General features: G+C 50.0%; 1 protein-coding gene across 5 annotated transcripts in view; it reads left to right on the plus strand.

Moving 5' to 3' along the window:
- LOC133121814 (caskin-2-like) overlaps window positions 1-24,419 on the plus strand; it is a 62,505-nt gene extending 38,086 nt beyond the window's left edge. Inside the window, exons 4-22 of one of the 5 annotated variants that reach the window (XM_061231308.1) lie at window positions 209-306; window positions 1,013-1,158; window positions 3,630-3,725; window positions 5,093-5,223; window positions 8,961-9,069; window positions 9,375-9,483; window positions 10,501-10,595; window positions 12,293-12,410; window positions 13,607-13,786; window positions 13,980-14,063; window positions 14,765-14,898; window positions 15,172-15,250; window positions 17,956-18,047; window positions 18,132-18,242; window positions 18,465-18,566; window positions 18,796-18,934; window positions 19,267-21,042; window positions 21,231-21,486; window positions 21,784-24,419. In XM_061231308.1, coding sequence (XP_061087292.1) covers window positions 209-306; window positions 1,013-1,158; window positions 3,630-3,725; window positions 5,093-5,223; window positions 8,961-9,069; window positions 9,375-9,483; window positions 10,501-10,595; window positions 12,293-12,410; window positions 13,607-13,786; window positions 13,980-14,063; window positions 14,765-14,898; window positions 15,172-15,250; window positions 17,956-18,047; window positions 18,132-18,242; window positions 18,465-18,566; window positions 18,796-18,934; window positions 19,267-21,042; window positions 21,231-21,486; window positions 21,784-21,880 — 3,952 coding nt within the window. In that variant the 3' untranslated portion in view covers window positions 21,881-24,419. Of the gene's footprint in view, window positions 1-208; window positions 307-1,012; window positions 1,159-3,629; window positions 3,726-5,092; window positions 5,224-8,960; window positions 9,070-9,374; window positions 9,484-10,500; window positions 10,596-12,292; window positions 12,411-13,606; window positions 13,787-13,979; window positions 14,064-14,764; window positions 14,899-15,171; window positions 15,251-17,955; window positions 18,048-18,131; window positions 18,243-18,464; window positions 18,567-18,795; window positions 18,935-19,266; window positions 21,043-21,227; window positions 21,487-21,783 lie in introns of all 5 variants that reach the window. The other 4 variants (XM_061231306.1, XM_061231307.1, XM_061231309.1 and 1 more) reach the window with 4 other exon arrangements.
- Window positions 24,420-24,933: the final 514 nt, after the last annotated feature.

Raw genomic sequence — 24,933 nt, forward strand, 5'->3', positions numbered from 1 at the left:
CTTTTACAATTACCTTGTTTCCCTGGGTTCGACTGTGACTAAACCAACAGTTTGATGCCACAATGAGTATACACACGTTTGTATGCGGTGCCGTGTACAGCTCGATTTGGGCTTAGTTTTCCTTCGTATCAGGTGTGCCCCCAGCTTTACTGCTGGCTCCGGGAACTGGGAGGCCATTGTCCCTCACTCCTCTCCTCTTCTTCTGCAGGTTTTCAGCACTACACCACGCTGCACTCACGGGCACCACAGACCTCATCACCCTGCTGCTGGAGACCCAGGCCACGGTGGACATCAAGGACAGCAATGGTGAGAGACGACTGGCCGGCCTCCTAGTACGGTACAGGCGCCTGCTCCCTCCTGGAAAGAGAGCGGCTGCCCTTGTGTTAGCAAGTCGCCATTTATAGCTAAAATGGTTCAGAATGGATTCCTCCACTGTTGTATGACGCTCAGGTTTTTTGACTGGACTCGTCTGTGTAGACGGCGATGACTTCATAAGAGCCGGCTCCGAGATGAGAGGTTTGCGCAGGTGCCACAGGCTCTAAAAGAGCCAGTCAGACAGGGAATACGTTCCAACATTTGTCTTGTATGCACCATGCAAAAAGGATCATTTCACAGTCGCATCTAGCCTCCAAAGTATCTGGGCAAAAATGTAGGCAGAACCGAAGCTACCAGAGACTTTTACTGTTTTACTGACGGCTTACATTCTTTGCGTCTGGTCACAGTAATTAAAAGAGGGAATGTTTTTTGCCAGTGCAGGCTTATGATCACATTGAGCAGATTGCCAGTCATTACACTAAACCCCGGGTTCACACTGGTGTTTATAGGAGGCTTTGGGCCAGAGCTTCTGCTGATGTACGCTGACTTTAGGTAAATGTTTTTCTGTTTGGGGTGAAAATCCATCTGGAGTGTAATTCCAGTTTTTTGGTCCAGCACAAACAACACAAAGTGCTGAGTGTGTTTGCGGAGCTGAGCCTGCCAGGCTGTGACGGGTGCTCTCTGCTGCCCCCTGCAGGAATGCGCCCGCTGCACTACGCAGCCTGGCAGGGCAAGGCCGACTCTGTTCAGATGCTGCTGCGTGCCGGGGCGTCCGTCAACGGCACTTCACACGACGGACAGATACCCCTGCACCTGGCCGCGCAGTACGGCCACTACGATGTGGTGAGTGCAAGCCATCGATCTGCCTTTAAAAACACACACACACACACACACACACACACACACCCCGATATGAGCATTATGAGGTGGTGAGTGCACACCATAGATCTGCCTCTTCAAACTCAAAAGCACACACACACACACATCAATATGGCCACTACTATGAGGTGAGTATATGCCATCGACCTGCCTCTCCAAACTGACAACACACTCTTCCCCGCTAGCTTGCCTGTAAGGTCCTCTCAGAATGCGTGTTACATGCTCAAAGTCTCTGTGTCTCACACATGTGCCCTACATGCCCTTCTCACGCTCGCTGGCCTGTTCCCTAAGTCCTGAAATCCAGCGGAATTGATTGGACACAGAGCTGGGTGTAAAAGTGGAGGTTGAGACGGCGGTGCTGCGTGCAGTTAGTTCTGCCCTGGGAAGCACGGCTCATGCTGTGGATCCGTGCGGCTTCACAGGTCCTCGCGTGTTTCAGTGTCACGGTCCTCAGCGTCCTGTCTGCCGTCTGCTCGCTCTTAGTTGCTTAACGCACATTTTTACATGCTTTGTGAGGATCCCTAATGGGAGGTGATCATGCTTTGGAGACAGGACTGCATCGCAGACGGTGGACTGGGGGTTAGTGCAGCAGTGGGACTGAGTAACTGATGTTGGATTAACGCCATGGTGGATGAAAGTCAGGCTGCATCTCTCCCATTATGGTGCTGGATGGACTTACATAGTGCTGTTGACATATCGCCGTGGATAGAAAAACCGCAGGTTCCATAAGCCCCGATTTACAGCTGTAAATCATACCGTGCTGTGCTGAAACCATTGAAAAATGTTGTAGTAGTCCCCCCCAAGACTGCCCTGAACAAATTATTAGACCTCTGAATAATATCAGCACTCTGTTTGAGACAGACACTTCAAAACATCCAGGCCTTGTTTACGAAACTCCAGCTGTGCTGGCCTGTGTACTGCATACATATCTCAGAAGAGTGTGCACAAACAAGTTCTTTACTCCCAACTCAGGGGAGACCACAGTTGGATAGGGCAAGAGAAACCATAGTATACCCAACTGCATTTATTAAACTGAAACAGCTGGGATAAGCAGAGTCAGTCCCACCCAGTGGTCTCTCTTCCAATGGACTCACAAGCTGCCCCAGGGCCCACAGAGCTGCAAAATGGCCAGTGTGTATGACCTCATCCTCATTCTGAGCAGATTGCTGCCAGTGCTGCTCCCCTGCTGCCTCTAATAGGGCTGGTGATAAGGATGGAGACACGGGATTGCCACGTGGGCACCCGGGGACTTTTGCCAAACCTGGCAGAACACAGTTTAGGGTTAGGGTCCTGTTTTTAAATGTATGTGGGGATTAGGATGTAATCTCTTGAGGTAAAGAAGACTTTGGTTTGAACTCTGTAAATCCCCGTCACCCCACTCTCAGACGCACACGCACGCACATCTGCTTACAATCCTGGCAGTGCAATCGCAGCCTCGCGCCCGTCCCCAATCCCTCGGGGAGCGGAGGGCCCTCAGGGAGTACGCCATTGGACAGGGCAGGAATGGGGAGGGAGGAGGAGGCTTTGGGGCACTCCAGAGATGGAGATTAGGGGCTTCACCACGCTCAGACCTGCTCGCACCCTGTCAGCCAGATGTTTAGAATGACTTGGCCCCCGCATTGTTTTATCCTCTAATTGCTGAGTCTCAGCCAAAGAGTGAGGGGGGGGGGGGGCTGCAATTTCAGTGCCCTGAAGACCGAAAAAACAGTAGAACTAAGATCACGTGTTGTAGGCTTCATTTGAAAGACACCTGCATGTGGATTAGGAGTAGTTCTTTGTGAGTAGTGACTGAAATACCCAGGGCGTTTGTTTCCCAACAGTGTGGTGAATGCTTTCAGTCAGACTGGTGAACTTAAACATGTTTTAAAGATTTGCCTGAACAATGCAAGGATATCTAGACTGGCTGGAGTTCCCAGCATGTATTGTATTCCTCTGCAGAGCAATTCTTCCCTGTTCTCACGTGTGCTTCATCCGATAATGACATACATCTCCTGCGTAATTCTCCATATTTTTAAACTTATTTTACACATGGTGCTCCCTAGCCCTTCCAAACACACACAGACAGACACACGCATACATTTACATGCAGCATATGCTTACAATACAGTCCTGTATACAAAGCTGTGTGTGTGTACGTGTGCACAGGAATATGTGTGTGCTCGTACATATGTGCACTGTGCATTGATGAAGGGGCGGCTTGTAGCGTAGTGGTTAAGGTACATGACTGGGACATGCAAGGTTGGTGGTTCTAATCCAGGTGTAGCCACAATAAGATCCGCACAGCCGTTGGGCCCTTGAGCAAGGCCCTTAACCCTGCAATGCTCCAGAGGGGGATTGTCTCCTGCTTCGTCTAATCAACTGTACGTCGCTCTGGATAAGAGCGTCTGCCAAATGCCAATAATGTAATGTAATGTAATGTAATCTCTATTCTCCAGTCTGAAATGCTCCTGCAGCACCAGTCCAACCCCTGCCTGATCAACAAGGCCAAGAAGACACCGCTGGACCTGGCCTGTGAATTTGGGAGGCTGAAGGTGAGGCTGCAGAACTTTCTGGTGTTTTAGCCTACTTGAAAATGACATTTGAGTCATGTGAGTGATTCGTTGGGTCTGTCACACACAGCTGCTCTTGTGTGCTGCTCTTATGCGCCGCTCCTGTTCCAGAGAGAGAAGCTCCGGTTATGTAATCTACAGGCTGGGCCTCTGGCCAGTTTATTGGGTGGGGGGTGTGGAGGTTCCTGACCTGGCTTTAACCTGGAGGCGGGCTGTAGGCTTATATCCCAAACACAGCCCTTTGGCTGCTGCATTGTTCAGTGTTCTCTCCTTTTAAAGTGACACCCAGCAGCAGGGGGGCGCTGCCTCTAGCAGCCATTGTTCACTCAGTCTGTACGCTATTCAAACATCTGGATTCAACATCAGTTGTAGCATAGCGATTCAATAACAGCTTTGCTTCACATTCTCAGCAAGAGGGTGGGAGCAACTTGCAGCTGTTCAAAGCTGTTCCGCAAATCAACTTCAAATCGATGGCAGTATCTCACCAATGTTGGCCTAAAAGCCACGTTCTAGTGTGAAAGGGACCCTTGTAACTCATTGTGAGTTCCAGTACTGTTTGTTTTATTACCTTGATGGAAATAAATCATAATTATGTTTCCGTTGTTGATGCAGAGTCAGGCATAATGGATGTTTGAAGGACACGAAAGGCCATCTAAACATTCTATTTCTGGAAAGACATTTTTTTTGTGTATTTTTCCTGGCGGTCCACAGAATTTCAGGCAGCGATACAGGGTATATTTCAAATACTTTCACAGTTCTTAGATCAAGTAATTTCCAAAAAAAATGGGTTGTTTCCTCTGCTTCAGCGGCACGTTCTGTTTTTTGGCCTGAATACAGAAGGCTGAAAGGATTGAGCAGTGGGTTCTGTAAAAATCAAGGATAAGCCTAGTTCTGAAATCCATACCATGCTAACTTCTCTCTTAACTGGATTTACCAGAAAAGGCTTAAATGGGGATTTCCACTAATCTTTTGCCTCTATACATTTGTACACATAAATATGAAGTAAAAAAAGAAAGGCAAACTTGTGGCAGAATGTAGCCCAGAAGTGGGGATATCTTTAGAAGGATGGCACTCTGCTGCCGGGCTTGTGTGTGTCAGCTGCTGGGTCTTGGTGCCAGGGCGTGGCATGGGCAGCTGGCCTGTGACCTACTGTATCCATCCCTATCTCTCTGCTAGAGTTTCCTGCATGACCATCGGCCCACTGCTCATGTGAACACTTATAGAGTCACGGCTTTTAGGGTGTGAAACAGGGAGGCGGTTGAGCAAGCACTGAACATTTACCCCCTAACGATTTTTCTCTCCCTCCCTCTCCCTTGCACACTCCCCCTGTCGCTTTCTGCCTCTCTCAGGTTGCTCAGCTGTTGTTGAGCAGTAACATGATTGTGGCTCTGTTGGAGGGAGAGAGGAGAGAAGGCTCGGACTCCAGCTTCAACACTCCGCTTCATCTCGCCGCCCGCAACGGTCACAAGGACATTATCAGGTGAGAAGCGCCTCCCTCCTGCTCGTGGCCCTTCCTGCCTTTCCCTCGTTATGTTTTTATTCCACTTTTTCTGACCGACCGCTGTTTGTCTTCGCCTGCACTCTATCTTCTGTTTCCCCTTTCCTGTCCTTCTCTGGTCTTTTTGCTCTTTATCTCATTGGAGCAGAGCTGGTTTCCCTCCTGCCTTTGTTCCCGTTCCTCTTGGTGTTGGAGGAGTCCAGCCAGGCTGGACACACCTCTGACGGTGCGGGTGTGTAGCGGGCCTGGCGGGGCACTGCGTTCGCTCTCTCGGTGCTGGAGGGAGGAAAGTCGGGGATCTCTGGAGCTTGGTCAGCTGCTCCGACACGCTGTTAATGTATCCCACACATGACACCTCACGCTGCATTCTCAGCATATGTCTTCTTCCTCCACATTCTCCTCTGGGAATGTGCCCCCGGTGAGAGGCTGGAGAGCGAGCAGGGCAGAGATGGCTACGGAGGGCAAAGCACTAAAAGCTCTAAATCCTTTGACCCTCCGTAGGCTCTGTTAATCAGTCAACCCTTTTTGTCTTGCAAGAATCTCTACCATCTCTCCCCTGGCTTATGGCATTAGTACTGCCATGAAAACAGCCAGAGCCAGTCCAGCTTCTTAAAGGAAGAAATTATTTGGCTCATAAATTTCGCTGGCCTGTCAGTTGGCCATAAGGTCTGTCTGCTCTTAATTTTCTGTAGAGGTAACTGCTGAGAGGACCAGGCTGCTGGTAGAACAGTGCAGGTGATTTGATATACAGAGGCTGCTTCCCGGTCACTCCGTTCTTTTCATATCAGTAAGGGGTTATCCGGCAGCGGTCATGGTTGTATCGGCCCTGGACCAGTCTTTCTCTCGACTAGAGACTGGACGGGGCCAGCTTCAGCTTCAGTTCCCCAGGTCCTCATCCCATCCGCAGCTCATTGTTGTGCTAATTGGCTCTGAGAAGTCAAATTAGCACCTGATCTGCTGCCGCTTACTGAAGCCTCTGTGAGGAGTCGGTGGGGTGAGGATGGAAGAAAAGGCGTTTTTCTAAAGGTTTTCCAGCTCCTGAAAGCCCCGAGCCGAACAGGACACGGACCGCGTAAGCTGGTAAAGTTCAGAAAGGTTTGCCCCAGAAGGAAGCTCTCATTAGCACATCCCTTTGTGCTCTAAGGGGATGGGAAGAGACAGGGCTCAAGAGCTGCTACTCACATCATTGTAGAGATGTAAGAGCGTTCCCCGGTGCATCCGCAGGAGGATTTAAATAATGAAGTTGGGTTGTATGCCTTTTTCATAATGCCATTGTCACCTCACCACATGACTCCACGGGGCTGAATGGTTCCTCAGAGTCACTGCTGTCGACTTGGCAGGCATGGACAGTTAGCGTATTCGCCACCTCAGATTACAGTACGGTAACCTCCATCCACACAAGTTTAAAAACGGGCTTCGAACACTAGACTGAAATAAGTGTGGCACACTTAAAGCACTCCAGCTTTCTCTTGTTATTATCAGTTTTTCTAAAGAGCTGGTCTGGTACGAGGGTAAGGAAGTTAGGATGTAAAGTGCAGACTTGTACCTGTGTCGGCATTAGAGAGTTGGGTGCAGCATGGCTTTCACTTTTAGCTGCACAGTTGCTAGCCTGGGAGGCTGCGGTCCCTCTCACGTCTGCCCTCTCCATACCCAGCATTCCCACTGCAGTGCTGACATTCCTCCCAGCGCAGCTGTCTAGGACTAATGCTCCCACAGCATTAGTGTGTGTGTGTGTGTGTGTGTGTGTGTGTGTGTGTGTGTGTGTGTGTCCGCATCCATGTGAGTGTGACCGAATGTGTGGGCGTGCGAGCGAGCACTGCTCTGTTAAAGTGTCCTTACTGCCGTTTAACAACGTGTCTGAATATTCTATGTGTCAGAAACATTGAGTGAGTTCCTGTTCTTTTGTAACCATTTAAATTAAACATGAACTATTAAAACTGCGGGAACTGAAATTGATGGTATCACATTGCCGTTCACAAGGCACATCTTGTCATAGGTAATGCTGTTAACAGTTTGCCTTGCTGTAATAAGACCCTGGAATTTGTTACCAGTAATTCAGTCTAAACCTGCATGTCTATAGCTGCTGTAGTTGAATACAAAATTGGCTGTGATGTAAGACCAATGGCAATCTGTTATTATGAGACTGGGGCAAGCTAAGAAATTATGTAGGATAGACTAGATCATTCTGGCAATGGAAAATGGAATGGCATCTAAAAGCCTTTGACACATTCATCCACCAGTATCACATGGTGCACACAACAAATGGATCAAAATTATTCTGGAGAAAGTTTTTCCTGTGGAATGTGAGAAACTGGATACACTAAATAATGTCTTGATATTTGATATAAAAAATCATGCACTTGTTTTTTCTCACATCATTTTTCACATTTCGTTTAATCTTTAAATTGTGGTGAACTGTTGTGTTAGTGGGTTATGGGGGTACTGAGGCTAATTTGTCATATGGAATTCAAAACTTCAGGAGCAGTGTTAATCTACCTTGCTAGCTAGTTAGTTGGCTGACAGCTAGGTGGGGATACCGCCAAAATTGGAGCTGATTACATTGTTCACTTAGTCGCAGACACATCAGGGCGACATGGCTCAGGCAGTAAGAGCAGTCATCTGGCAGTCGGAGGGTTGCTGGTTCGATCCCCCGCCCGGGCTGTGTCGAAGTGTCCCTGAGCAAGACACCTAACCCCCAAATGCTCTTGACGCGCTGGTTGGTGCCTTGCATGGCCGCCAATCACTGTTGGTGTGTGAGTGTGTGTATGAATGGGTGAATGAGAAGCATCAATTGTACAGCGCTTTGGATAAAGGCGCTATATAAATGCCAACCATTTACCATTTACCATTCACATCAGTGTGCGTTTCTCATCCTACTTCTCACATTGTACTCAAATCAAGTTAGTTAGCTAATCATATGGCTAACCACTGGCTTGTGCTAACAATGCCAATGCTGGATGACTCAGCCTGCAATCACGTTGAGAGCCTGTGCTGACTCAGCTGCAGACTGAATTTAAGATGAATTTTAAGCTCAAAATTGACTGGATTCTAATCTGATCTGACGTCATCTGTCTGAAGTCAATACGCATCATTTAATGAAAAATGGATGGAAACCATTTATCAGACTCGTTGATCTAAACCCCATGAACACTTTACAAGTGTCATAAGTGTGTAATTTCCCCTCACTTGGTTTTTGCTTGTCTGTGTCTGTCTCCTTTTTGCTGGACCTGAGTGAGATTGTAGTGAGAGGCAGTTGGGTAGGGTTAAGGGCGGGTTAAGGTTTTGGGTTGGGGCTTGGTAAAAGGTCTACAGAACAGGCTGGACGAGTGAGTTTTTGGGGATGGGTTTTGGGTTGGAAGTAGGGGGTTTAATGTGTAAATTGATTGGGTTTAATTTGGGTAGGACTAAGGACACCTGGAAAGGTTAAGAAAGTTAAGAAAGTATACTTGGACCAAATATCTCCAAACCTCTCGTCTCTGTAATTTATTGCTGGGGGCTCTCTTTAGCGTCAGGATGTTTGCTTAGCCACTGTCCAGTGCTCTCCAATAACCTCACTGCTGAGCATCAGGGTTTGGGTGTGTCGTATGCTCTGGGGTCCAGCTGCAGCAGCTGCTCTTACGATGAGACCCAATAAGTGTGAGTGCGGAATTGTGTGTAAGCACATGCATTTCAAACCGGTCTGTGCTAATGAGTCCTGCTTTGTTCCTGTTTATGACCAGGCTGCTTCTGAAAGCCGGCATCGACATCAACAGGGCCACCAAGGCTGGCACCGCCTTGCACGAGGCCGCCCTCTACGGCAAAACAGAAGTAGTGCGGCTGCTGCTGGACGTAAGTGAATTGGGGTAGTGAACCTTTCCCTGCGTAGACTCCTTTAAGTTTCCCATCCTCCCTTACATCCCAGACGCCGTTATTCTGCAAATGCCACCAGGAATCTCAAACCTCTGTCCTGGAGGGCCACAGGGTCTGCAGGATTTATTTTCTGTCAACAAACACATTAAAAAAAAAAAAGCGAGGTGTGAGCTTTTTTTAACAAGAGAGGAAGTGCATAACACTCGCTGTTCTTTAACATGTCCGGTGTTATCGCACAAACACTTGTGGCACTTGTAATTGTTACATATCCATTCTCTCGGCAGGCTGGAATTGACGTCAACATCCGCAACACCTACAACCAGACAGCACTGGACATCGTCAATCAGTTCACCACGTCCCACGCCAGCAAAGACATCAAGCAGCTCCTGAGAGGTGAGGACTCGCTGTGCTGCTGCCCCCAGTGACTGGGAGGACACCGAGCACCCAGGCCTCGCTAAACCTTTTCTGTTCAACAAGCACGCAGCATACCTTTCAAGCTTTATTCCCTGCTCCTTTTCTGCTCTCACCTTTTGTCCCCTTTCTTCTTCTCCTTTTTCCTTTTCTCTCTGGGGCTCAGCTTTTATCCCTTTGTCTCTTTCTCTTTCTTCCTGAGAAGGTCGTATTCTTGTCTGGGCCCCTTGTCTGCTGTGTGCCCTGTGTGTTATTGTGGAGGCCAGGGAGGGGACGGGAGACGCTGGAGCTGTAATTTGAAAAGCAGCTGTGTTTAGCGCCACGGTTATGTAACCTGGTCCCCTTTCTGTTCACAAGGAAATGAGAGCCATGCCTGAAGATCAGCTAATGAGTGTGTGTGTGTGTGTGTGTGTGTGTGTGTGTGTGTGTGTGTGTGTGTGTGTGTGTGTGTGTGTGTGCACGCGCATGGAATAAAGACCTCTGTGGTTTGTGCTATCTGCTCTCTAATCCAGCGGACTCCTGTCTTTGATGTGTGTCCTTTGATATAGGAACTAAAAAGGAATAATCGGCACTTGTACAGAGGCCTGTTTGAAGATGGAAGGTTTTAACCGTCCTCTTCTGTTGGGAGGTTCAGCTACATTAGCCTGTCATGTTATTTCAGGGCATGTAAACACTGAGGGAATATTTCTTCAAACTTGTATTTTCATTCCTTTCCCTTGTCATTTTGGTAACCTTGTGCTGTACAAGGTTTTCAGAGATGGCAATATATTGCTGTAAAACAAATATCTCGCCATCTGATTTATTGTTTTTCTGGATCACTCGGGAGCAACATGGTACTGCATGTGCCCCAGCGCATGTAGTACAAGACTGCTGTGTTACATGTTTACATGTGGGGATCCGGCATAGATTCTCTTGCTGTTCACTTGGAACAGTTATGAAAGCCTTTTCCAATGCAATCCTCTCTCCCCCCTCCCTCCTGCTCTCTGTCTCTGCAATCAGAAGCTACAGGAGTTCTACAGGTGAGAGCTCTAAAGGACTACTGGAACCTGCATGACCCCACGGCCCTAAACATCCGCGCAGGAGACGTTATTATGGTGGGTAAACGTGCGGATTTGCTGAGTGACGTGACAGTTTTAAAGTGTGCCTTTGTCTCCCCAGAGCTCCTGAGGTTCTTGAATAATACACAAAAATGCCTTTCTCGTGAAATGACACTGCAGGCGTAGCAGATAGAGAACGGTTGTGCTGTGCTCCACTGAAATCTACCGCCCACCCCCACTTCACCCTGCCTCTGCCCCGGGGACATGAATTCCTGCCTGGTCTGCCTGGCTCTATGCCCGGGCCCCGGGCCCCAACCCCTGGCCCTGCCCGTGTTTCTGCTGAGAGATCGCTTCTTCAGGACACCCTGTCCGAGCTCGTTAGAAAATCGCCGCCCTCCTGTCCGTCCGTCTGTCTTCCTGTGCGTCACTCAGCCCTCCCCGCTGCTGTCTGGAGGCAGACAGGCCACGCCTTCGACGCCCTGACAACGTTCAAGCGCCGTGTTTGTTGACTCTCTGCGTGTCTTCTGCTTTGGTGCCACTGTGTTTATGGTTACGCACAAGGTTACCACAGAACACAGGTATTCAGGGGCAGAGAGGTGTGGAAACATGGGTGTGTGTGTGATTCCCTAAATTAATAGCAGTTCCTACATATTAGCAGTAAAACAGGAACATAGCACTACCCTGCTGTACACAGCCAGGGCCCAGGTCAGTCTTGTCTTGCTCTGGCTGTTGTTATTGACTGTGCTCTTTAGCACTGACCTGCAGACAGTGTTGTTGTTGTAAATCGTGGCAGGGGCCAGAAAAAACGCCTTTCTGACGGCAGCAGTGTGCCCTGAGCATGGCGAGTAAGAGAAGAAACACAAGCAGAGGCAGGCACGACCGCTCGTCAATCAACCCCCCGCTGCCGACAAACAACCCCTGCAGTGTAATACAAGGTGTATGGACTAGTCCCTGTGCGTGCTTCTTTTTTCTCGGCTGTCTTTTTGCCCTGGGCTGTCGTACTGCTCTTTAAAAGTATGCCCCTCGGGGCACAAATTAACATGTTAAATCCTGCCGCTCCCAGCCTCAGGGGAAATTTTTGGTGATAAGGGAGAGTGCGAGATTAGAGAGATGCATTCCTGGACCGGATTTACATGAGGCCGTGCATGTACTGCATATTGTCAGCGTCGGGTAAGGCCTGCAAGGAGTGTGCGTGTATGTTTGTGCATGTGCGTGAGTAAGCAAATGAGTGTGTGTGTGTGTGTGTGTGTGTGTGTGTTTGTCTGGTTGCCAGCTTTCCGCAAATGAAGGTCTATGTTCATCTGGCCAAGGGGAGGCTGCCAAGCCTGAGTACGTGCCACCCCACCCCCTGTCTGCTGCCCCCTCTCCCTGACCCCGGATTAAGCACCTGACACCTCCCACACCATTCCCCAAACTCCCTGTGCCTTTGCTGGAATGTTAATGGATTTGTTTCCGTTGCTAATTTAGGATTTGGAGAGGAGTCCAGCCCTGAATCTCAACTATTTTTTTGTATTTAAAATGGTGGCCATAACATATCACGTAAAATGACAGGAAGATTATTATATTTGGCAAGGAGAATAACTCTAGTGGATCAGTAAAGAAAAAAGGCTGCAAGCAACATCTTATCAAAGCACGGGGCCGTAAGGGAGGACTGGCAGACACGCAGTGTAGTACTGCTTAGCCCTTGATTGGCTGGAGCGGATGGTGATGTCAGAGGGCCTGGGCTGAGGGGGCTTTGCGTGTCATTGCTGCAGGTCCTGGAGCAGCACATGGACGGCCGCTGGAAGGGACACATCCACGACACGCAGAAAGGCACGGACCGCGTGGGCTACTTCCCTCCCTCCATCGTGGAAGTGCTCAGCCGCCGATCAGGTCAGTGCCCCAGAGATACACCACCAGCGTCTTACCTGGGGAGCTGCCCAACCAAATCCAGTTGAACACCGCCAGCCAGCGGAAGTTTCCGGAGTCACCTGCATATTGAGAGCTGGTCTGGCAGAACACGCTCATAGCTGCGGAAAACATGGGCCGGTCCCTGCAGCATAAACAGGGTTACATAGGGTTTATACAGGAAGGCACGCACACACACACACACACGCACACACACACACACGCACACACACACACACACACACACACACACACACACACAAACAGGTCTCTAGGCCCTGGCATTCCTCTGGGTAGACAGGCTGAGGGATGTTTTCTTCGGTGACACAAAATTAATTATTTTACACAGCCAACACTCCCTCCATTTTTACAGGCACAGACATGTACAGAGTCACAGACACGGACTCTCTTGCACAAGCTTACATGCGCAATTGCGCATGCACACAACCATACACACGCACACCCAGAGGCATACACACGCAAGCACACGTGCACACAAGCACACAGTCTCACATACACACATGCGCACACATACACACACACACACACACACTAATAGGATTAGCAGGCTCAGATTGGGAGCTGTCATATCACTTTTAAAGCTTTCAGATGCTGCAGGAGCAGAACCCACACCAGGCTCCTTTAGTGCCTGTGTGGAAAATCCCTCTTTAGTTGGCCTGACCCTCTGTCAGCACAGTGACAAGCTCAGCACTGCTCCTCCAGCGAAACTGTCAGCATCCTGCTGTCTCTGCACCTCTGCAGCCTCCCTAATCAGCTCCTCAGTCTGAGCATACAGCATCTGAATCTCAAGAAACTGCGTGTGAATGACACCTATCACGTTCTGTTGCCACTCTGTCCAAGAAGCAAGACACACGCATTCACAAAGTTACATAATGATGGCCTTTGTGCAGTTTGCTTAATGTGGCCTGTAGGAATCAGAGAACAATAGGTCATTGATATTCAGTGATAATAGGTGTTGTAACATGTAACTATAGTCTACTTATACCGAGCATTGCTTCCTAACACATTACCCCATTTTCTCTTTCTCTCCATATACCTTTTCATTTCTTCTTTCTTTTTGTAACCCTTCCCATATTCTACCATCCTATCAAATATCCCCCTAACCTCTTCAACCCGCTCTGTTGTTTTCCTCTCACCCCTGTCTTTCCACTTTCATCCAGCAGGGGGCACCCTCTCCCGGCACGCCTCTCTGCCCACCCAGCGTCAGCAGTTCCTGTCCAGAGCCCCCCCCGCTTGCTCCAGCTTGAGTAACGTCCCACAGACTGACGACTCCTACACCCTGTACGCGCCCCCTACTCACCTCTCCTACCCCCGCGCCAACGGCCTGGACGACAACGCAGGTAGAGTAGCTCAGGGAGTGGGTCACACACACACACACACACAGACCCTCTATCGTGAGTGTCTGACCGGCGCGACTGCCTAATGGAAACAGAGCCACGTGGGTCCCAGTGACATCCCAGTGGGACCCCTCCCCTCCCCCTCCTCATTCCCCAACTTAGTGTCCCTGGCCCACAAAGTGTTTGTGTTCGATAGGTACGCCACCCGACAGTCCCAGCCTCCTCTCTGAGCCAGCTAGTCCCAGTGAGGACATATGGGTCCTCAGGAACTCTCTCCCCGGTAAGAGTCATCCCATCTCCTGGAGCCCCCTTAATCCTGCCCCCTTTGGCTGTGGCCCTGCGCCCCTCCTCACACAATGCCTGAGCATCAGGAAGAGCTGGCTTCTCCCCGCGCTGCCTGCTCCCCACTGACCGTCGGGAAGAGTGCGAAAGGAAGCGCCCCCCCATGGACACTCCTGAGCCTGCCACATGTCCAGCAGCCGCAGTGCTCTGGGAGCTTCTGAGGCCGTGTGACCCCAGGGCTCAGATACGCACCCTCCCCCGCCCCGCTGTGGCCGCTTGCGGCTCCGGAACGTTCCCACCCGCGCTGCCCGCCTCTGCCTGCTGCTGCGCCTCAGCTTCCTCCCAGCTTGGACAGCCCCGCCTCCCGCCTCCCGCGCCCCGTCTCCCCAGCCCCCTCCCCCTCTCCAGCCCCTCTCTCCTCACAGCAGAGCGCCAGTCTGAGCGTCTGACGGACCCGACAGCTGTCGCTCAGACCCGCGGGGGACCTGTCGATTCCGCTCGGCCCGACTTCCCAAACGCGGTGGACCTCCCCTGCGTCTGCGGACCTGCACTTCCACCGCTTTCATTAAACGAGCCCGCACCTGTGTCAGGAACACGAGCGCCCGGCTGTCTCCAGGTCATTGTGGAAGGGGTGTGTGAGAGCGCCCTCTCCTCATTTCTTTAGCCAATGCGCCCCTCTCTCCGTCTCTCCCTCCTCAGCCGGGGACAGGAACAGCGTGGGCAGCACTGGCAGTGTGGGCAGTACCCGCAGTGCAGGCAGTGGACAGAGCACAGAGAGCAACAACACCCACAGCGGCCCCCAGCAGCCCGTCGCCCCCCCAGACCCAAACAAGGTGGGCCGCTACACCCATACCGCACGTGCACCACGAACAGCTGCCAGCAGCAGATGCAGTATATCAGCATTCACCGCTTATTATTAGCGCTCCCGACAGTGTTAATAGCAAGAGGGTGCTCCTGCTGGGAGCAGTTGGTTGCGATTTGCATGTTTCTGGGCTTGGTTCGGGCCCAAGTTGCTAGCGGTGTTTCCTGTCTGTCAGCATTCAACACTGATCGGTGTAGAAAGCACACAGGCTCATTCAGTTGTGGTTTTGCTTTCCTCCATGCAGCCAGCGCCCCCTGTTGGCGAAGTGGTGCAACAGCAGAGCACAGGCCCTGACCCCAGCAAACAGCCAGAGCAGCCTCAAGGTGAGTTAGCGGATCTCTGCCTCCACCTCGTCCTCCTGGCTATTTTTTCTTCTCTCCCCTCTTTAATTTAATTTAGCGTTCTTGTTTTTTCACTGGCCCCTCCTCTACCCACTATGAAATAACCCAATATGTGCTGTGTATGTAACACCTGCCTCGTGGGGATTCCAAACCAGCAGAAACGAGACCGCGACATCTAAATTGTACTCGGTTTACAATTGGTATCTCTAGGGGCTTGGGGCTTGGGCCAGCAATGTAGATGTTGGATTCGCTGTTTGCTCAGTTACAGTACAACCTAGTGGTATTACAGCAATAGAATCCCCAATCCCATACATACAGTATCAGTATGATAAAACCCAGAAAACACCGCTAACTAGTGAGTTATATTATGACAACTTAGTTTTACTTTAGGTGACCTACCAAATACAGTTGGCGGATCGTCATTGGGCCTTATCGCAGAAGAATTCAATATTCTTGAAAACGTAATTTCCTTGGGACACGGCCGAGGCATGTAGTCCTAGTTTCTATCGGATTCGAGCACAGTCGCATACTGTCGGACTTCCCGTCCTCGAAAGATTGTGGATATCAGCAGCACACACACTCGCTGGAGAGTCTCACGAACCTTTGACGTTCTAAAAATATGAAAAACCACTTCAGTTGCGTAGCCTACTCGCTGTAATCCCCAGTACTCCAAATTCTGAAACTTCCAGCTGCGAACTCGCTCGCTGTAGTGCATCAATACTATTTTCAGTTCGTTCTCCAAGAAATGTTTAAACCCGAGGCAACAACTAAAATGAGTAACCAATAACATAAAAGGTCAAATAAGAAAAAAACGTGTGATCAGCACCAATGAACCAATCACAGTACAGAAAACAAACACGATCAGTTGGGTATCAAAAGTTCAGTCGAAAACACATTTAAAATGAAAATAAAACGAAGAAACATTAACCCCTTGCTCTCCTTACAGCTTGAATGTTATCCGGAGATGGTTAGACGACCTAAATATGTGTAAATACATAGATTTTTGAATGAGAGGGTTTCATAACTTCAGTACACTCTAAAGTAGATTTACTCCATATGAAAAAATCTATTTTTCTTGTATGCCTAAAATCCTTTGGCCAAACCACCACAAAACTTTATGAAATTACATTACATTACATTATTGGCATTTGGCAGACGCTCTTATCCAGAGCGACATACAGTTGATTAGACTAAGCATGAGACAATCCTCCCCTGGAGCAATGCAGGGTTAAGGGCCTTGCTCAAGGGCCCAACGGATCTTATCGTGGCTACACCGGGATTACAACCACCGACATTGTGTGTCCCAGTCATTTACCTTAACCACTACACTACAGGCCGCCCTATGCACTCAACTGCTTGTAAACGCATGCAACAATAGCACGTATTATTACAGACTGTAAGTTTACTGAAAATCTAACAAAAAATAAATAAAAAATGAATTTTTCATTTTCTGAAGGCCGAGAGAGCCTGCGTGTTAAGTGCCCATGAGGTGGATACCCCATCCCTGAGCGAGGAGAAGCATAGAGATCTTCATTTCTGTATTTATTCAGGCAGAAATACGCAGTCCCTGTGCCCCTCATCCAAGCAGGGCAGTGGTAGAGCAGTGAAGTCTGTGTGTGTTGCGCTGGGAGGAGGCTTGCTGGTCTGCACTCATTAAAAAGATGTCACTTCCTGCGAGCACATTTCCACTTGCAGCAGAACCACAGGCCCGTTGGTCAGAACATGGTGCGCGCTATATCACTCTCCCATCTGGGGGGCACGATTCACACGGGACTCCAGAGAGGGCAGTTCGAGTCTCAGAAAGCTGCCGCCTCGGGCTCCCCGTTCCTCTCTGAGTCACTCTTTTCCCACAAAATGTGGAGGCACTTAGTCTCCCAGGCAACGGCAAAGCCCCTTCCCTCCTGTTTTGAATGAAAGAAAGACTTAGGTGTGCGAGGACAGTGGTGTTCTGTAGGTGTTGGCTGTCCATCAAGACAGAGATTAACTATACTCAGTGAGCACTTTATTAGGTATTTATTAGACTTCTTTTTTTTTTTTTTTACTTATTGGTCTGCTGCTGCTTTGACCAGTCTGGCCATTCTCCTCTGACCTCTCATTAACAACGCATTTTTGCCCACAGAACTGCTGCTCACTGGATGTTTTTTGTTTTTTGCACACCATTCTCTGCAAACTCTAGAGATTGTTGTGCGTGACAATCTCTGGATATCAGCAGTTTTTGAGATATTCAAACCAACCTGTTTGGCACCAACAATCATTCCATGGTCAAAGTCACTTGGATCACATTTCTTCCCCATTCTGACATTTGGTCTGAAAAACAACTGAACCTCTTGGTCTGCATGCTTTTATGCCTTTAGTTGCTGTCACATAATTGGCTGATTAAATATTTGCATTAAAAAGCTGGTGTACATGTCAACCTATAAGTGCTCAGTGAGTGTACATAGCACAACCATTATATAACATTGCAGGCCTTTAGCACACACCCTTATTCAGAGTGACTTACTGAGTATCCACTTATACAGTTAGATACATACTGAAGTGATTCATGTTTAGTGCACAAGAGTCCTACCTGGGATTTGAACCTGCAACCTTTACGTTCCAAGGCCAGTTTAGGTATTTAGGTCCCTAACCCCCTTTGAGATGGGATGTAGGGTGCTGCAGTGTCACTGACGGTGCGTCCTGTTCTTCAGGGGCTCCACGGCGCAGTCTGATCCCCCTGCGGTCCGGAGAGCAGGGCTTTTCCCAGCACTTCATCCGTCCCGAGCAGCTTCTGGAGGGCCGGGTAAGCTCCTCTCGCATTAAGTCCAAATGGCCGCTTTATGATGAAGGAGTGTGCGGCCCTCTCATCCGCCCCCTCTATCCCCAGGATGCCGAGGCCATCTACCAGTGGCTGAGCGAGTTTCAGCTGGAGCACTACACCGGAAACTTCCTCAGCGCTGGATATGATGTGCCCACCATCAGCAGGATGACCCCTGAGGTACCGCAGCCCCTCCCCTGCTTTACCACCCATGGGAAAAATAGTATACTAAGCATACTTGGTATAAACTTTAATTACACTTCAAGTATTCTTAAGTATACCGGAGTACACGTGGGTAATAGTACACACATCAATATGCATGTGAATGCCGATTATCAGCGTTGTGCACTGAGCGCAGGAGAAACACAGTTCAATAATCCTGTCAATAATCTGCTTTGTCAGGATCTCACTGCCATTGGGGTCACCAAGCCTGGCCATCGCAAGAAGATCTCCATGGAGATAGGGAACCTGACCATCCCTGAGTGGCTACCGGACTACATTCCGGTGAGAACCTCGGCCTCAGGGGCCGCAGAACGGCTCTGTGGCAGAACAATTTTAACACATGCCATGGATGTCACTGGCCCATATAATACATCTCATTTCAGCAGCATCTTCATCCAGTAGCATAGGTGAAGCTGAAATAACATTTGAATTACGGCTTTATTTATGGTTTGTTTGATGCTGTGTGTGTTCTCTCTGTGTGTGCTCACTGTGTCTGTCTCTGTTGTCCCAGTCGGATCTGGGCGAGTGGCTCAGCGCTATTGGGCTGCCTCAGTATCATAAGAAGCTGTCGGAGAACGGCTACGACTCCATCACCATCGTGCGAGACATCACCTGGGAGGACCTGCAGGAGATCGGCATCACAAAGCTGGGTAAGGGGCTCTCACACTCTAAATAACCTCAGCCTCTATCATCATTCTCTCCATATGTATTTCAGAGAGCTGTATTTCAGACTAGTGGAGCGCAGTGTGCTTAATACAGTATGTTATTGTGTATTATCTTCAATGATAAGTCAGTCCTGTAATGTCGTCCTCAATGATAAGTCAGCCCTGTAGTGTGGTACTCGATAAGTCAGTCCTATTATGTGGTGCTTGATGATAAATCAGTCCTGTAATGTGGTATTTGAAAAATCACTCCTCTAATGTGGTCCTCAATGATAAGTCAGTCCTGTAATGTGGTGCTAAGTGCTTGGCTGTCCCCTCAGGTCACCAGAAGAAGATGATGCTGGCGGTGAAGAAGCTGTGTGACATACAGAAGGCCCGTAACCAAGCAGAGGGGCAAGGCACCCTGCGACGGAAGCTTCCGGGCGCCCTGGAGCTGGTTGCCATCGAGCCTCCAGAGAGCGGGGACTGCCCCTCGCCCCACACGCCAAAAATGCTCACCTTCCAGGACAGCGAGCTGAGTGCCGAGCTTCAGACCGCCATGTCCAACAACTACAGCGGCTGCCAGGAGGGTCTGGCCATGAGGAGCGCGGCGGCCATGTCGGTCAGCCAGGAGAGCATCGGCACGCGGTCCCGTGGCTCGGGCCACTCCCAGGAGCCCCCGCTGGCCTCGGCCGCGGCCCACAGCCGTTCCCAGGAGAGCCTGGGCAGCGCCGACAGCGGCAGGTCCGGCGGCAGCCCGGGGAAGGAGAGGAACATTCCGGAGGGATGGGACCAACGGCAGCCTCTGACCTCTAAGCTGGTGCTGCTGCAGCAGAGCCCGGTCAGCCTCACTCCGCCCCACACCCCCAGCAAGATGGCGGGGCTTGCCTACCCAGCGGTCCCTGCCAAGCCCAAAGCCAACTCCTCGCCGGTCCTGCCTTATCACAGTAGCCCACAGGGCTCCCCGGGCCACAAAGCCTTCAGCTACCTGCACTCCCACTGCGGGAGCACCAACCTGGAGCGCAGCCCGCTGGCCAAGCCCCTCCCCTCCACCTACGGAGTGCCAATCAACGGCGAGGCCCTCCGGCCGAAGAAGCGCACCCAGAGCCTGACGCGCCACGCCCTCTCGGACGGGGAGCCTGACGAGGACGAGTTGCCCGCCGTGCCCTCGGCCTCCCTGGCGTCCTACGCCACCCTCACCCGCCGCCCCGGCCGCAGCCAGCTGGCGCGCCTCCAGACGGCGTCCGAGCGCAACGTGGGCCGCAGCCAGTCCTTCGCCATCCGCGCCCGCAAGAAGGGCCCGCCCCCGCCCCCACCCAAACGCCTCAGCTCCGTCAGCAGCAGCGGGGGGACGGAGCCGCCCGACCCCAGCCTGGCCAGCGGGGCAGGGGTGGAGCTGGAGAGCCCAGGCAATGTGAAGAGCATTACCGCCCTGCTGGAGACCGGCGGGGGCAGCCCGTTGAAGCTGGACAGACCCGGGCCCCAGCGCGAGCCCGGCTCCCCGGTGCCCCCGCCCAAACCGGCGCTGCCGCCCTCACGCGACCCCGCGGGGAACCGCAGGAGGACGGTGAGCGAGCCGGGCTCCTGCCTGACCGACAAGCCTGAGGGCGACGGGGGGGTGAAGTCGGACACGGAGGAGGAGAGCCGGGCCGGGCCGGGGCTGGATGGCTCCTCCTCACCCCAGAACAGCTCCAGCGAGTGCATCCCCTTCGCCGAGGAGGGCAACCTCACCATCAAACAGCGGCCCAAGGCGGCCGGCCCGCTTAAACCGGAGCCCCCGCCCAAGACGCCCGATCTCCCGGAATTCAACCTGAAGGAGTCGGACACGGTCAAGCGCAGACACAAGCCCAAGGAGGCAACCTCGCCCGAGGAGGAGGGCGTCGAGCCCTCACCCCCACCCCCACCCCCGTCTGCCAAAGAGGGGAGTGGCCAGGAGTTCCAGAGTGACGAGGACGTTAGCCTGAGGATCGCTGAGATCGAGAGGAGCCTGCAGTGCCTGGAGAAGGGTGGCCCGCCCGCAAAGCCCCAAAAACCCCCCGTCTCCCCGAAACCCGCCAGCCCACAGAAACCCACGGCTGCTGCTAAACCGCTGCCGTTCCCCTCAGCTCCAGCAGCAGGTACTGTCCTATAATGCTGCTTTAATGTTCTCTCAACAGTAGCTAATGCTAACACTAGTGTTCAGTAAGGAACGTGTGCATTTTAAGTGACTGGTACCTTTTTGCTGAATTATTATGTTTCTGCTGCTTAATTCATCCTAAATTATGACTATTATTAGCTGATAAGTGGTGTGTTTGTTTATCAGCAGGTGCTCCCAGTGTGAATGTCAGCGTGGTGCAGAGTGTGGCCTTCACTGCCCCCTCCCAGGGCTGCTCGCTGTCCTCAGCCACACCTGCTCCCTGCCAGCCAACCAAGCCAGGAAAGGCCCAGGCCTGTGTGTCGGGCCCAGAGCCGGGCCCCGGATCAGTGCTGGTTCATAAGCGGCTGGAGCAGACCAGCACGTCCCTGGAGGCGGCGCTGGAGGCAGTGGAGAGAAAACTCATCCTGGAGGACAACACCGATGGGTAAAAGACAGAGATGCACGGCAGCTAACAATTACAGTTTGAATGGTGAAAACCATTATTCCATCTCTCCACTCCTGTCTATCTCTCTCCCTCTCACACTCACAAGCACACCCACAATGTCCATCTCTCTCTCTCACATTAACACACTAACACGCGCACACACACACACACACACACACACACACACACACACACACACACACACACACACACACACACACACACACACACACACACACAGAGACACCTGACAGAAGCATTACTAACAAATCCCGCTTCCCTGTGTTCTCCCACCAGCGGCACCAACACGGTGAAGTCTGCAGGGAACATTCTGGACGACATCGGCAACATGTTTGACGACCTAGCTGACCAACTGGACGCCATGCTGGACTGATCCCGAGCTTCCCCCAGGCCCTGCCCGAACCCTGCCCAGGCCCTGCCCCGCTCATGGCCGAGCCTCAGCCGTCCCCCAGTGGACCTGCAAAAGCCCTGGGTACCTGGCTCCCTCCTGGGTTCCCTCATTCCCCTTCAACTGAATTAACCCCCACCTCGCCTGCACCTCCACCGTACCACACTGGCAACCCACCGTGGGGACTCAAACAGGATCCCGGTCGCACTGCATGGAAGTCCATGGAAGGTGCCGGAAGCAAGGTGGCAGGAGCGCATCCGTGGAGCTTGCGGCTCCTTACTTCAACACGAGCACTTAAGACTACTGCCCCAGACGGGGTCAGGGCTGCTGCTGGCGTGAATACAGGGACTGTGACGTTTCAGCAGCACGGTGTGCCTGAGCACAGACTGCAGCTGAACCAGCGCATGCTGAAGCCTTCGCCTTCTTTCACATTTCATTTAAAATGGCTGCTCGTCTTACCCTGCTTCTCATTCTTCGTGAGTCCATCAAAATCAGTGACTCGCCTCAGAAATGAAGGGTTCATATTTCCTGTTTTGATTTGCTACGCCGAAACCATTCAGGAAGAGAACCAGGTTGTACTATTCCCAGAAGGAATAATATTTGTAACACAAGTCCTAAGCTGTATAAATTTACAGCTTCAACGGTTTCTGCTCATTTAATTTAATGCTGAGTGACTTCTGTTTTGTAACTGTGGTATACTTGTCTTCTTTAATTCATTGGGCAAGTAACCTGCTTACATATTCTCCTTGGAGACAAGCTTTTACATGTGATGTTTTTCAAGCAGCAGGGCGTAGAGGTGTAACAGTGTGCGACTGATGTAAACATGTACATTTCTGCATAGTGGTTTTACTCTAACAAAGGGAAGCATCTGACTGCTTTTAAAAGCATATTTAAATAAATAACTATATTAAGCATAACTGTAAGATTTTAAGATGACATTGTACAGTGGAAGATGGCTGTAATCACCAATGATATACTATATTTTGACTAATTATTTTAGAGCTGCAATCAAAAAAAAATCAATATAAGTCTAAAAAATATGTATATTATAGACTATGTTTGTGTGTATGTTAGTGATTGGGAGCAATTTATTGTTTTTTTATTGTCAACCAAAGTTGTATGTGTGTATTGCCTTTCCTCTGCGACATTTTGTCATTTAGCCAATTAGTTCATTATCAATTATCCTTTACATTTTGTATTAATTAAAACTAATTTAACCATTAGGGAAGATGCTTTGTGAAGTGCTGAGACCTTGAGACTGAAGCACATAAAAGGGTTAATTATTCAAATCCGGGTCAGTGAGGCTGAAGCACATCGAGGGGGGGATTTCACTGCTGAAGCAGACTCATCTGGGTCAGTGAGGCTGAAGCACATCGAGGGGGATTTCACTGCTGAAGCAGACTCATCTGGGTCAGTGAGGCTGAAGCACATCGAGGGGGATTTCACTGCTGAAGCAGACTCGTCCGGGTCAGTGAGGGCGACGTACACTGAGGGGCGACGTACACTGAGGGGGGACTTCACTGCTGAAGCAGACTCGTCGGTCCCTGAAACGGTGGAAATGGGACCTTGTGTGGCTGTGAAGCCGGCCCGCAGCTTGCAGCAGAGCCGGGACAGGCCAGGAAGGCTGCAGCGGGTTTCATAATGCAGCAGGCGCTTTATTTCAAATGATCTCCAGTAAATGGTGCATCAGGCCTGCTCTTTTTCCACACGAATCCTTCTTATTGCCACACATTTCCCAAGCGCATCTACAGTACCGTTGTGCATTAGTTCAGTAATGCACTTACGTCATACCAACAGGAGAGGCTGCAGTTACTGGGGAGAAGACCACTGTCATTGACCAGTCTGTCAGTATTTTTCACATAACTTATTACTTGTGTGTAGACTGCATTACGTTTCATGTTTTTTTTTTTTCTTCATTGATGAAAAAGAGTTTAAATGCATCCATCAAACGTCAGTTGTTTGTCTAGTTATTTAACTATGAGAATAGCTCATATTACGGAAACTGCATGTTTTCATTTTATAAGATTCCTTGATTCAAGTTTTTTTAGAAACAGTATAGCTTATATTTTTGATGACATTTGATGACTATCATGAGTAATGCTGTAATTATTGTGTTATTCCAGGCCTTGTACTGTAAATCATTCTCAGTCCAGTTATGAGCCACTTCATTCCTGCAGTGACCCTGTGTGTGCGCGTGCGTATGTGTGTGTGTGCGCATATACGCATGCATGAGTGTGTGTGTGTGTGTGTGTGTGTGTGTGTGTGTATTTGTGCTGACACAGGAACTGGTTTCAGCTGTGGTGCTGAAACACAGATACTCCTTAAGGCCAGTTCAATTAGATTATACAGATATTGATTTCTACTCAAGACAGAGCACCTTAAGATGGATGGTTAAAACCTGTAATCAGAATAGTTATAGAACACTGTACTGACTGGTAAATGTTTTTTTATATTACGTTCTGAATATTTTATCACTTGTCTAATCTGTTTACTGTTAACTATTAAAGAAGATCTGTATGTTTAACCATTTTCTCTACTGAAGTCTTGCTTAGGTGACCTTTTTGGAATGGTATACTCTGCATACTCAGTTCCTGCATAGGAACAAATGCCTAACACTAGTTTTTATCACGCTGGGAAATGCAGTGCTTAATGTAGATTTATTGGTCGTTTTCAATTAATTACGACAGTATACTCAACTCTTGCTGAGATAGTACAAGCATTATTGCATGGGATTCTTCTATTTCCTGCCTGTTCCATATTTTTAATCTCTTTCGTTCAAATTGCATTCTCCTTCCTGCTTCAGAGAAAGCGCTATTTACCTCAAGGTTTAAATTTTGGTGTAATGGTAATGCAAACCTGACTTTTATTTGGTGTAATAACAGTCATTTTGGTGCAGTCCCTTAAATGCAGAGCACAGTGACACAGTGAATTCCACGTCCCTCCTTAGCCCAGAAGAATTGTAGCTTATATAGACCACTCCGCAGTAATGTCTGTAGGACTATCCATATAAATGTGTGATTTCTGATATTCAACAACTA

The sequence above is a fragment of the Conger conger genome, chromosome 2 (genome assembly GCF_963514075.1).
Source record: "Conger conger chromosome 2, fConCon1.1, whole genome shotgun sequence".
In the NCBI taxonomy this organism is placed as follows: Eukaryota; Metazoa; Chordata; class Actinopteri; order Anguilliformes; family Congridae; genus Conger; species Conger conger.